Source organism: Suncus etruscus, chromosome 4 (genome assembly GCF_024139225.1).
Source record: "Suncus etruscus isolate mSunEtr1 chromosome 4, mSunEtr1.pri.cur, whole genome shotgun sequence".
NCBI classification, from domain to species: Eukaryota; Metazoa; Chordata; class Mammalia; order Eulipotyphla; family Soricidae; genus Suncus; species Suncus etruscus.
The window spans coordinates 154,734,331-154,747,441 of NC_064851.1; the positions used below are offsets into that span (position 1 = coordinate 154,734,331).

Consider the following 13,111-nt stretch of genomic DNA (forward strand, 5'->3'; position numbering starts at 1 on the left):
AAGCTTACAGCAGCTTGTAGAGGCTGGGCCCAGCCCCCATCTTTGTATGCATGTGCTTACCAGAAGCACCCCCACTTACCCTGTCCAGCCAGTTGTGGCAGAAAGCCCTGATGCCATCAGTGTGTGAAAACACTTCAGGACTTGGGGGCAACTGAACATATTGCACATAAGCAAATACTAACCTGTATCTGGTTGCCCTCGAGACTGGGCGAGGGCATCCCTCTTCTTTGGCTAATGAAACCATGAGTTTCACTCTATTTGCTACTCTACACACCATCTCTTTCCTTGGTCACATCTGATGCTGAAATATATATATTTCCCCCCCGCCCAAACTGAAGGCACCCGAGACCTCAGATCCTAAGGAAAACACTGCCATCAATGAGGAACTCCTCACTGGGTCCTGCTCTACAGCTGGAGTTAAGCCCACTCTCAGACCCAGGTGGCACCAACTGTGCCAATGTCTGAGGCTGGACTCTGGTCAGGTCACCCAGATAACCAGGCTGACCAGCCTTCCTCAGCCCACTCTCACTACCCCCCCCCACCCTGTGCCACACACATTTGCATTATGCCTTGATGAAACTGCTCTCCAAACATCAACATGCCTGGGTGCTAGGTGAGCTCTCTCCAGATGGGGGCTTGGGTACACTGTCTTTGCAGCGTAGGGTACCAAATCCCACCTCTCCCCTGAGCATGTGGGGTCACCCAGCAGATCAGACACCTGACTAGCGCCTTTGACTCAAAGCAATGCTGTTTTGAGGTAAGGGTGGGGTGAGGAGCAATGGGGAAAGGAGTAGGGGGCCTCAGCTGCACTCCATCCACTCATTTTTTTTTTATTTTACCTTTTTGATGCATTTTCCTTCGGTAACCAGAATCCTCCAGAAGGAGATTTCTGATTCAGCCTTGTATCGACTGAGGAAGGAGATGGAAGAATTCCACTTAGTGGTTGGATTGGATGCTTTTTGGAAAACACCAGAACAGCAGAGATGGACGGTACAGTCTGCCCTGCATGGGCAGTGATCGACAATCTACAGTAAGCTTTATGGCAATCACATGTAAACATCATCGAGAGCAAATACTAGGACAGAGCTACAATGAGATGGTTGCCAAAGGCAGCTGCTCCCTCTAAGCTATACCTTAATTTGGTAGGGAGGTACCCAAGGTGGTCTGGTTTTCCTGGAGTCTTCTTTGGGGCAGAGGACTCCTGCAGGGCTGGTCAATTTGACATCCCAGTCTTCAGTGAAAGGTACCCTCTCGCATCAGAAGTGCCCAGCCCAACCCAGCCCAGCAGCTCCTCAGATTCCAACACGAAGCTTGGTTCTCTGTTCAGTCCAAGGGCCAAGATCTAAGTCATGTCAAGTGTCCTTGGGGAATCTGAAAGGAAGGGCAGCTTTAGATGATCCAGGAGCACGGGAGAAAAAAATGAGAAACTGACCCTTCATTTCAAACCTGTACTTAATTCTCAGGCTCCACCAACCCACAGCAGTGCCTCCATCTTGGTACCATTAAGGACTCTTAGGGTCCCCGTCAGGAATCTGCCAGGGAGGGTGGGGCTTATCTAGGTCACCAGGGGAAGTTCCTGGTGGGGCCAGCATTCATCCCTGATATCTGGAAACTGAACTAGACTTCTGCAGGATGCAATCTTACTCCCTGGCACTAGAAAGGACATAGGAGGTGACAGCAGACAGATTTCACTCCTATCCCTTGTACCCCATAGCTGTATGTTGTGTGCCTACTCTGTGCTAGGCAGTGAATAGCTATAAAATATAGAATGTTTGGGTCTGTGCTACAGAAAGTCCTTTGTTTATTTGGTCCCTGCCTTCCCCAATTGTTCGTGGCTGCTGATCCATCCACTTGCCCCACCCCAGCTGGCACTATGTGTTATGGAGGTCCTGGAAATCCAGTGCTAAGAAATGGCTTAAGGGATTTACTCAGAGCAGGATGGGCAGGGTTGGGTCAACATGAACCTTCTTATAATGAACCCCAGCCACCACATGGTTATGTGCAGAGAAATCATTCGAAGATTGACTAGATCTCAAACATGCCAAATCTGATTTATTCTGGCTGCCTCAAGGACTGTGCTGAGTCTCCTAGTAGCAGGTTTAAAGAGTACCAATGCAAGGCTGATTAGTTACGTCTGCCAGTGGTTAAAGATATGGGGGTAGTGGGGTGTGTGTATGCATCAGGTTAACTGTCATCTAGCAGGGACCTTAGAGACCATCTTGTTTAATTACTCTCTCAGTCCACTTCACAGAAAAAAAAAAAATCCTGGAACCAGAGTGGTCAAGGGACTTGACACACAGGAGATTAAATTTCCCATTCTAACCCAGACCTATCTATCTCCCATCTCCTCCATGGGCTGGAAGTGTGAGTCCATGCTGGGCTAGCTCACCAGCTCAGTTGAACTATTTAAGGATTTCGCAATCCTTAAACAAACAAAACCAACAATCAGTTGCGATTCTAAAGGAGCCAGGCTTGACATTCATCATGGATTAAATGAGTTTGTTCAATGAGTTCATTTCGAACTTTTTTTTATGCAGCAGGACCTTTTCTCTTTTCCGCCTTTTTGAAACAAAAGTTTTTCTCCGAACACTGATGTCTGGAAGAGGTTAGGTCAACTGCTATGTTTGAAGAAACAGAAATGCCTCACCCTGGACTCGGTGGGACCATGGACCTAGAATGCCTTAGAGAAACAAGACCCAGTGACAGGGGAAGCCCCCCAAAATATTTCTCACATTGCAAAAGAGCTTGAGAAGGTCCTATCCACCCCTGGGTCCCCAAGCCCTAGGCTTCCCTTTTCCACACCACCAAAATGACTTTACAAGGGGGGATAGAAGAGGACAGGAAGAAACTGGGTTGAGGAATGGCCCCAAGTGGGTAATAACTCCCAGACCACCTATGTGTCACTCCAGCAGGTGTCACTGGCATGTTCACAAGTGAATATTCTTTGGATCAAGGCACACAAAACCTGAACTTGCCAAAAGTGGGCAAGCTAGCCTTTGCCTACCCTTAATGAGCCTAAAGGTGTCTAGCTTGTTGACTAAGTCAGTTGAACTTAACTCTTTACCCCTACGTTCAGCCTGTGAGACCCTGGGGCTAGCCAGTCAGGGGTGGAGGCTGGGCTGGCCCTGGGGAGGCACCTGCATATGATCATGCATGACAGGAGAGCAGTACAGAGGGAAGACTGCCAGGCACATGCTCCAAGCACAAGGTGGAAATATAGTGAGGACTCTGATGGTGACTGGACCCAAATGGCTCAGAATGAGATAGGGCAGGGCTCAACAGAAATGGCCTAGGAACTTCTCCCTCTGCTCCTGGAACTGGCTATTGGCTGAGCTTCTCTGGGGCCCACCTAGCACCTCCAGGACAAACTGACAAAGGGAGCAGGGCAGCTCAATGGCAAACACCTCACAACAGTGCATAGTTAAAAAATCAAGGAAGCAATACAATAATCCCAGGCCCAGTACATCTGAGCTATAAATACATTATTTTAAGAATATGCATTTTTTTCTTCAATTAAAAATGAGTTTATAATCCTGATTCTATTCACGAGTAACAATTTCATCATCACACACTACAGACAAGAAATGTTACGGTGAACACAGCTGCATGTCTCTGGGGTCGTGGGTGTGGACAGCCAGGGCGGAAGCAAGGACTCTAAGGTGGCAGCAGGTCGTCACACCATGGAAACTCACAGACAGAAGCAGCTTTGTTCAATGTAAACATTGATTCATTTGAAAAGGACAGCAGTTTCAAGTCTCTCACTCTCGTTCTCTCGCGCTCTCATGTGTTCTCTCATGCACTCGCTCGTTCCTTCTCATAGACTTAATTTCTTTGAAAACGTAAACATATTGGAAGGGCCTTGTCTGAGGTATTGAGGTATTCCTCGAAAGTTAAGGCTGTTATCAATGCAGGCTCTGCTGGGCTTCCTTCAGTAAGCTGTCAAAATCCATGGCTTCATACTTGGTTTTCATCGACGCAGGAAGGACCTCTTCTGAATTGGAATCTGGGCAGGTGTTGGAGGAGTCAGGAAGAGGGAAGGTGATAAGCAAATCGGAGAGGCCACTGGAGGGGAAGACCTAGCCCCTTGCACTGTGGGTCATGGTCCCTACAACTAAGTGTGGGGAACCCAAAATTGTGATTTGTTTTAAAATAATTTCCTTATGATTTATTATCAATGAAATCAATAAGTGTTTGGGATATATGTGTGTATACACCTATATCCCCAGAGTCCAAGAAAATTTCTCTTGCAAAAAGGCATTGTGGGTAGAAAAGATTATGGGGGCACTGCCCTGGGATCAGCCTTCTGGATTGGATGTGGCCAGGGCATTAGAGTGCCAGAGTAGCCTTTGGCACTCCCAGTCAGCTGGGACCAAGACCTCAGCAGCCCTGTTTGGGGAATGGGGTGACAGGGGCTAAACAGGGCACCCCAGAGCTCCTTTCTGGCTCTTATTGCCTAGAGGAGGGGGTGGAACCTATTCTGCATTCCAGGCCATGAACTAGCAGTCATTATCAAGGTTTTCAACTTGTCCACACCTGTGCAGAAGTAGCAGCCCATGGACCAGGAGCTGAAAACCATTTTCCTAGGACTCCATTTTATTAGTTGCTCCTTATTCACTTGGGAGCACCTACAAAGTAATGAGAGAGACCAAGGTAGCCACCACCATAAATCGGGCTGAATTGGGGACTATAAGTGGCAGCCAGGAACCCTCCCTGACACTCAGATGTGCACAGGTTGCCTAGGATTCTCCTTTACAAATAATTCTTGCCTGAACTGTACTCTGTGGTCCATCTTCAGCACTTAGCCTCTGGAGGGTGAAGGCATGGGGACAAGATTATTTTACTTTGGTCTCTTAATGGACAAGACTGCTGCATCTGGGGTCACCGTGGGATTTTTTCTTAAGAGAGGGCAGGCAAGGATGCTGCTGATTAGATAAAGCCATAGAGATAGTAGACATGACTTTGACAGAAGATGTGAACACCAGGTTGGCATTCCAAGAAGCTTTTGGAAGCTGAATTCTCTCTTGGGATGCAGAAGGAGAACAAGATAGTTTGGGAGGGGCTGAAGTGATAGCACAGCAGTAAGGCGCTTGCCTTGCATGGGGCTGACCCAGGATGGACCTGGGTTCAATCCCTGGCATCCCATATGGTCCCCCAAGCCAGGAACAATTTCTGAGTGCATAGCCAGGAGTAACCCCTGAGTTACACACACTGGGTGTGCCCCCTGCCCCCAAAAATGATGGTTTGAGGGATAAAGTGACAGTGTTAACCCAGGGCACACAGGGGCTTGGGTGCTGTGTCCTGATGTGTTTTTAGGTCTGGATTCAGGAAAGGAAACCAATGGCTCTCCTTCTTTTGGTCTTTCTGGAACCTAGTGAGGCCTGTGTACTCACCATAGTCAGTGTACCGAGGCCAGCAGAAGTGCTGGAGCCCCCCATAACTCAGCTGAAAAGAGGGTTCATTCCGCTTTCTCAGGGCAGCGCCGTTCTTCAGAGAGAGGGCCGCATGTTCTGAACACCGGTAGGTGATGAAACCATACTTCTCGCCCCTGTGGGAAGAATTTAGGGGAGCTTGTCACTGGGCCAGCTGGTCAACCCCAGCCGTCACTAGAGGAGCAGAAGACTCTATGATTTGTTAACGATGATGCAAGGTCGCTCACAGTTTCTTGGTTGATCTCTGGCACATAATAAGAATAATGAAAGTAGGTAATAACTGTTATCATCACTATCAACCGTACCCAAATATTTGCCTAGTGCTAGCCACCACATTATTCAGGAGTTCTTAGGACTGCTGTCGCCACCAGCAATAAAGAAGCTAATATGCAGAGTTCAGAATTTTCCCAAAGCCTAGTGGAAGGCAGAGATTCCAATCAGGAAGCCCACCAAGTTTCCTTGACCCCAAGTCCATGACCCCTGACCCCTCATCCCTGGCAGTCATTGTCCTATTTCCTGTTTCTATGACCTCAAAGACCTCAGGGGCTCATGCAGCGTATGTATTCTTTAGTTTGGTTCACTTAGTATTAGGTTCTTAAGGTTTATCCACTGGAGTTGGCACCCAGGCTTCTTTCATTTTGAAGACTACATTCTGTTTATTCACTCATGTGCCTCTAGAAGCCCAAGCTGTTGTGTACAATGCTGCTGGGAACATGGTGTGCAACTATTATTTCAAGATTCTGGTTTCAATTCTTTCAAGTATATGTCCAGAAATGACGTTTGTGGTCCATACAGCAATTAGAGTTTTAAGGTTTGTTTTTTTGTTTGTTTTTGGGTCACACCCGGCAGCGCTCAGGGGTCACTCCTGGCAGGCATGGGGAACCATACGGAATGCCAGGATTCGAAGCAATGACCTTCTGCATGAAAGACAAATGCTTTACCTCCATGCTATCTCTCTGGCCCTGAGTTTTAAGTTTTTGAGGCTTTTCTATTCTGTTTTTCAAAGTGGCTGTCCCCTTCTACCCTACCCACTCATCAACAGGACACAAGCATTCTAATGACTTGACATCTTCAAAAGAATACTAGTTGTTTTCTATAAATCCCAATGAGTGCAATGATTCATATCCAAGAACTCTTTGCAAGAATGGAAAATATTTGAGAAATATTTTAAAGCTCTGTTTTGTCTAAGTATGATTAAAAGGTAAAGTCATGCACCCTAATTTTCTTGCAAAGCCAATGAAAGCTTCCCAGATGAGAGGTAGAAAAACCAGGATGGCTAGAGCACCAGAATGAGATAGGAGTAGCCTGGGCTACCAGGCCATGAGGCCACAAAAAGGTACCTTTATGCCCAGGGCTGCTTAGGGTCCTATGACAGCTCTGAGGTTAGTGAGGGGTTTTGGAGCAAATGTGAAGGTACAGATGTGGTTCTACCTAACTAGCTGCTTAGTGGTCCTATCTGTGTTCCCTCAGAAAGATGTGTGGAGCATAGATGTTGCAGAAGGTCTGGAATGTCGATCTTGGAGGTGACCAGAATAGCCTGGCTCTCTGCAAAGCCATCCCATGTTTGCTCTGATACAGTCACTTGCCACTGCCACTGAGTCTGGTTTTCCAGTCCCTAAGTGGATTCTGTCTGCTTAGTTCTGCACATCTCTACCATCTGCACTGTGAACCTGGGTCCCTCTCCACTTACCTCCCCAAACACTGTGATTTGACTTACCTCTTGTTCCTAGTCAGCACCTGGCACTCTACAATTTCACCAAACACTTCGAAGCGCCTTTTCAGCTCACGGGAGCTCATGTCGCTGGAGAGGTTTCGAATGTACACCACGCGACCTTCACCCTGCTCAAGAGTGGGCATGGGAGACCCAGTCACTTGCCTGGCTTGCTGGGGACTCCTATGGAGTCCTTGTCTCCAGGGCCAGGAGCCAGGTTGGGTGAGGACAGCAGCTGGCACTGGAGTTGGACAGAGAATGAGAGGATGCTGTCCCAGAGAACCTGCCTTGTAGGGAGATGCAGTTGCTAGGTGAAGGGTACGAATGTGGACCCCAAATTTACTCAAAGGAAACAGGAGGGGAAGGTGGAGAGAGGGTTTGTCACATGAATAAACTACAGCATCGTGGTTTCTCTATTTGTTTTGAATCTGAAATTTGGTTTGGGGCAGTGGGGGAGAAGTTGACGTGTTATGGCAAGTAGCCAAAGATGGAAATATACAAGGAAGGGGGAGCCAGGGTATTTGGGGGGGTTCAGAGTAAACTGGGGTGTGTATGTTAGAGTCACCATTCTCTTGGGTTTTACAGGGCATTTAGACACAATGAGGTAACCAAGAGGTTACCTTCAGTGAGCTGGGCACGTACTTAAAACAACTAAAATATTTGGGGAAAGGAGGATGGATATATTCACAGTCTATCTGTAGCTGGGTGGGCCCAAGCAAACCATGGTGCCTCTCCCACTGCTTTGCTGGACATGCTGCAGCACAGTCTGCCAACCTGAGTGCCTTTCAGTGGCAAAACCAACTGGGCCTGGTCCAGACAGCCTCCTCAGAGCCTCCTGAAGTCATGGGCCCACAGAGTGTATGTGTGGAGCTGGGAGGACTCTATCGGCAGACTCAGGAACTTAGTGCTAACACCAAACATGGTTTCTCCCAGGCTCCTGCTGCAGTAAGGCAGATGCGGCACCTGTCATGTGTGGGCACAGTAGCGTTGTATTCACAGGCACCTCCCATCTGCACTATGGGCTTTAGATCTTCTCCTGGTCTCCTTTCTGCTCTGAACACAGGAGCTGGAGCCCTCCCCTTTTGTTCACAGCCCAGGACTGTGATAGGCAATGATGTCACAACTATGGAACAGCCATACTCCAAGGAAATGCTCCAGCATAGCAATAGTCTGAATCCTGCCTATGGCTCTGCAGGGGGATGTGCAGCTCACATACCCCCTTCTGTCCTGTCACAGGGAATTTCCCATCTGCCTTCCCAGAGGCCAACAGGGGCTCAGCCTTGCTCCCAAATGGCTCACAGTGCTTTCTCTCCATGGAGTGTGCTGGAGTAGGGCCACCAGGCCTGACCTGTATCTGTTTAATTGGGTGAGTGGGTGTGGGGGGAGATCGCTCTGGTACCTGAGTCCTAATCCAGTTGGGGGTCTCTTAGGGCCTTCCCCTCTTGCAAACTGATGAATAAACTCAGGTTTGAAGAAGCTAGCAGACCCGTCCAACGTCACTTAGAAGTTGGTGCCAGCTGGCCTGGTGAACCTGCCCTCCCTGGCCCAACCTGCTCCAGGCCTAAATCACTACCATGCCACGTCCTAGTCAGTTGCCAACACTCCTGCCACTGCCACCTACAGGTGGAGGCTTTGGGTCTAAAAGTCCTGAGTTTCCTGCCATGCCTGTTCACATCCATCACTCAGAGCTCCAGAGTCCCAGAGTACTTACAGTGGCCTTTTCACGCCTCTTTGTGGCATGTCGGGAGCTTGGCAGTCTATCAGAGCAGGACCCTCTACTTCCACATCTGTGGGTGAACAAACAAAGCAGAGACTCACTCTTGGGCAGGACACTGTGTTTGGGGTAGTCACACTCAGACCCCTTTCTCTGAGTCTGGCCCACTGTAGCCACTACGGCTGTCCTGTGGGTTTGGTCACTTGGTCACATGCCTTCTATTGGCTTCGGGACAGAAAACCAGGAAGCATTACCTCGGTCTTTAAAACCTTTCTTAAAAAACTGGCTTTCTGCAAGGAGGGTTTGAGAGGCCCTTTCCATTCACTATTGGATTTGGAGAAGTAAAATCCCCAAAACCAAACCTTATGTGCCCCGTTTCCAGATAGGACAGCCTATTTGGGCTTTCTTTCCCTTCTGTTCATGGCTCTTCTCCTTGAGGTCAGGCTGCGGTATGGACAGAGTATTGTACAGGAGACACAGTACATGAAGCTTTGCCATAGTCATGCTGAGAATCAGAACCAGGGCCCAGGCCAGCACCTGTCTTCAAGGCCTGACTCAACCCTTTCCCTACTGGATCAATTCACCCCTCTCAGCCTCATTTCTTCAACTAAAGAACAAGGAGTTAATTGATCTCCCCACCAGGGTCCCTAGGGAGACCCATCCAAAAATGCATATAAACGTTAATCCAAAACAAGCTCCATAACTACTTGCTATGTTTTATTATTGAACGTCTTTGAGTCTCAGCTTCCTTATAAAAGGGGGTCCGAGGCAGACAAACCCTTCAAGTTTGCATGACTGACATTCAAGCAAGGTCCCAGGAAGAGAAATGACCTATAAGCACTAACTACTGTTCAAAGGGAGTACCTGGCAAGGCAGTGAGGGGGATGGGAAGCCCTGGTCTGGGGTTCCAATAGACAAGGCACAGGGTGGGAACACGGGTTTGCAAAAGTGGAGGGACTAGTGGACAGGCTTGGGGGTGATTAGTATGCAAAGCTTACCAGGTGCTGAGCCAGATGGCCGAGCAGGAAAAGTGAACCCGAAAATGAACCTTTTCCAGGAATTGAGCAGTGAAAGCCAGCCCTGAGGGCTGCAGGGAGACCCCAAGGCTCAGCCAACAGAATCCAACAGAAGACAAGGGACAGATTGGGGCTGGTCATTATCTAGAAAGTTCTTGAGAAATCAGTGGGAATACACTTAGTGTATCAGATAGTTCAGGACATCCTTGTCTAGGGACCCCACAGATCTTCTACATTGAATGTCTTTTTGTTTTGTTTTGTTTTTGCTTTCTTGGGTCACAACCAGCAGTGCTCAGGAGTTACTCCTGGCTCAGAAATCGCTCCTGGCAAGCTCGGGGGACCATATGGGATGCCGGGATTCCAACCACCGTCCTTCTGCATGCAAGGCAAATGCCATAACTCCATGCTATTTCTCCAGCCCCAAAATTGAACGTCTTAATTTAGATATCTGGTAAAGAGCCATTGGGGGTGGATATATGAATATGAGTCAATGTGTCTAATGTAAAAATATCTAATAGCTGAATCTGGTTCTCACAGTGTATGACACTCTGGCAACACCACCACCACCTGGGAACTTGTAAGAAACTCACTTCCCACTTACCCCCCCAGAGTCATAGTATCAAGACAGTTGGTGGGGAGCAGCCCGTATGGGTCACAGCATCCAACACTGCAGCTCAGCTTGAGGCCTAAGAACGTCATCTAGTGGCCATTTATACACACTTCAGGCAGAGTCTTGGGACCTGCTCTACTCTCCTTCCCCTGCATCTTCCCAAGGAAGCTTTGGCTCCTATTGTAATCATAGAGGGGCGTATCCTGCTCCCACCTAAACAAGCCAATCTCCTTGCTTTCTGCCCTGCTCCCCAATGACTTCTGGACCGGATCCTCTGTAGTTGGGTTCTGCGTGCCAAAATGGCATGAGCCAGCCGGCTTATGACTCATCCCAGAGCTAAGGAACAAGCTCCCAGGGCAGGTGAATGCGAGCTGCAGGCACAGCAGGCTCAACAGAATCTAGGGCAGGAACATTACCTTCTCCTCCCTACAGTCACCCACTCTTTAGACTGCAGGTTAGAAATATTTGTATTTCTTTTTGTGGTCAGTGTTGGTCAGTGTTCAACCACCTGGAGAGGTTTCTTCTGTCAGTGCTATGTGGGTGATCCAGGGGTAAATGGCGGGGGGCCTTGGGTGTGACTCGGGTGAGGGAAGCCTTTCTGTTTGCTTAAAGAATGTAGATGTCTAGGGGGTGCTGAATAATTCTGTTTCTGAAAATAGAAGGTGGCAGCAGAAGGTAACAAGTTTGGCTTCTATAAAACCTACCCATGGGGCCAGAGTGATAATACTGCAGATAGGGTGTTTGCCTTGCAGGAAGCATCCCTGGGTATAATCATCAACATTCCATATGGTCTAATTCCTGAGTGCAGAGGCTGAGTCACACTGGGTGTCTGGCCCCCACACCCTCACAAAAAACCCAAAACCCAAAAGCACCCCAGGGGATGGAGCAATAGCACAGCAGGTAGGGCATTTGCCTTGAATGTGCCCGCCAAGTATAGCCCCCCAAATAACAAAAAGCACCCCCAAACCCTAAACAAAACTAAAAACCTATACTTATTCACTGGCAGGGCCAACAATGGCTTACATAGCCACACACACTCAAAGTAAGTGTGCTCGCTACACTGAGCCTCATTCTGGCCCTTGCAGCACAAATCCGAAAGCAGTAAGCACAGATGGGTCAGGGTTCATTCATTTGGACACAAGCCACAGGCCAGTAGCAGGGACATGCCTCTTGTCCATGCAGGCTCTGCCTGTCTCCAGAGCTTGGACCAGGGCCTGGGCCATGCAGGACGGAGATGTAGGAAAATCACCTCTGGCACCTGGAAACTGGTGTCCTTATCTGCCCACTCCCCTTCCTACCTGAAAGTTCGCCGGGAGGCTGGTGAGCGGGAGCGGCAGGAGGAGCCAGAGCTGGAACGGCTGCGGGAACACGGGGCCCGAGCAGCCTTGCTTGGGGGGCTCTGGTAGGGGCAGTGGTCAGAGCAAGGGGGGCTGACCCCTGAGTCCTCGTCTTCATTGTCCTCCTCCCCGTCCTCCTCCAGGAGAAAGCTGCTCTCACCACTGCTGCTACTGCTGTCCTCGAAGACAGTGTCGTACTCAGGGCTCTTGCACGAGGCGAGGTCCTCGTCCTCCAGGGCATTCTTCAGGAGCCCAAAGTGTTTGGTGAGTCTGGCGCGAATCTCTTGGTCCCTCAGCAGCACACTGTCCTCCTTCCTGCCAGTGGATGGCGTCTGGGCACACGGGGCAGCCTGCTGCGGCCAGTCCTCCTGGGAGAGCCCTGATGGCTCCCAGGACCGCAGCACCTTCCTCTGTAGGGTGCTGCCGGGCCTGAGCACCTGGCAGTAGTCATGGTCTCCGAAGGAACAGGAGAAGGGGCGCTTCTGGCCGGCTTGGGAGGTGGCCGGGGGGGTCCCAGTGAGCTGCAAGTGTGATAGCAGCTCGTTCCGCTCAGGGTGCTTCTTGGGCAACCTGTGGGCACCCCCTGCCGTGGGCATGGGTGGGAGACCCTCTGAGCTGCTGAGGCTGGGAGCTTTGGCCTGGCCTGAGCTGTGCTTGATGTCTGGTTTGAAGGGGTCCTCTTCTGTGGGCTTGTATGGGGGCGTGGTGGGTGGGGTGAGTCCTGCCCAAGCAAGAGGAGAATCGTGAGGTGGAGACAGGTGGCTTCTCCATGGGACACCAGCCCCTAGTTGGGGAGGACACACAAGTAGCAAGCATGCCACCACTCTCCAAATCCAGGGAGGGGGCAGACATCACCAGATTACCACACTGTTGCATGTGGGAAGGACCTTCCCATACATCCCATCATGGGTTCTATGATCAACTGCTTTTCCTTCTGAGAACTGGTCATGGTGGCTGGAGCTACTAGCTGCTTGGAAAGTCTTTCTGCCTTGCAATTTAAGGATTTTGCGAGTCTTCCCAAGTGCTGTGTCCAGGAAAGAGGGAGGGCTGGAGCCAAAGGTAAAGTCTCCCACCAGGATAAATCACCATGCCCAGGGTCTCCTGCCTTTGACCTCCAACCCATACTCTCCAATGTATCAGAAGTAACTAGTAGAACAATACTGCCTGTGACTAGTGCTTCTCAAGCCTGTAAGATCAAGACCTTAGCCTGATTTCCTGATCCAAGTTGTGCCAGAGCCCTGCAGGTCACCATGTCCTCCTGTCCTGGAGATTGGTGTTGACTGTCCTGGCCTCT

At 49.6% G+C, this 13,111-nt stretch overlaps 1 protein-coding gene across 1 annotated transcript in view; it reads right to left on the reverse strand.

Moving 5' to 3' along the window:
- Positions 1 to 1,234: 1,234 nt before the first annotated feature.
- PPARGC1B (PPARG coactivator 1 beta) overlaps positions 1,235 to 13,111 on the reverse strand; it is a 105,684-nt gene continuing 93,807 nt past the window's right edge. Inside the window, exons 8-12 of the mRNA XM_049771804.1 lie at positions 11,779 to 12,538; positions 8,852 to 8,927; positions 7,147 to 7,268; positions 5,391 to 5,545; positions 1,235 to 4,003 (exon numbers count right to left, since the gene is read on the reverse strand). Of these exons, the coding sequence (XP_049627761.1) occupies positions 3,903 to 4,003; positions 5,391 to 5,545; positions 7,147 to 7,268; positions 8,852 to 8,927; positions 11,779 to 12,538 (1,214 nt within the window). The 3' untranslated portion in view covers positions 1,235 to 3,902. The remainder of the gene's footprint in view (positions 4,004 to 5,390; positions 5,546 to 7,146; positions 7,269 to 8,851; positions 8,928 to 11,778; positions 12,539 to 13,111) is intronic.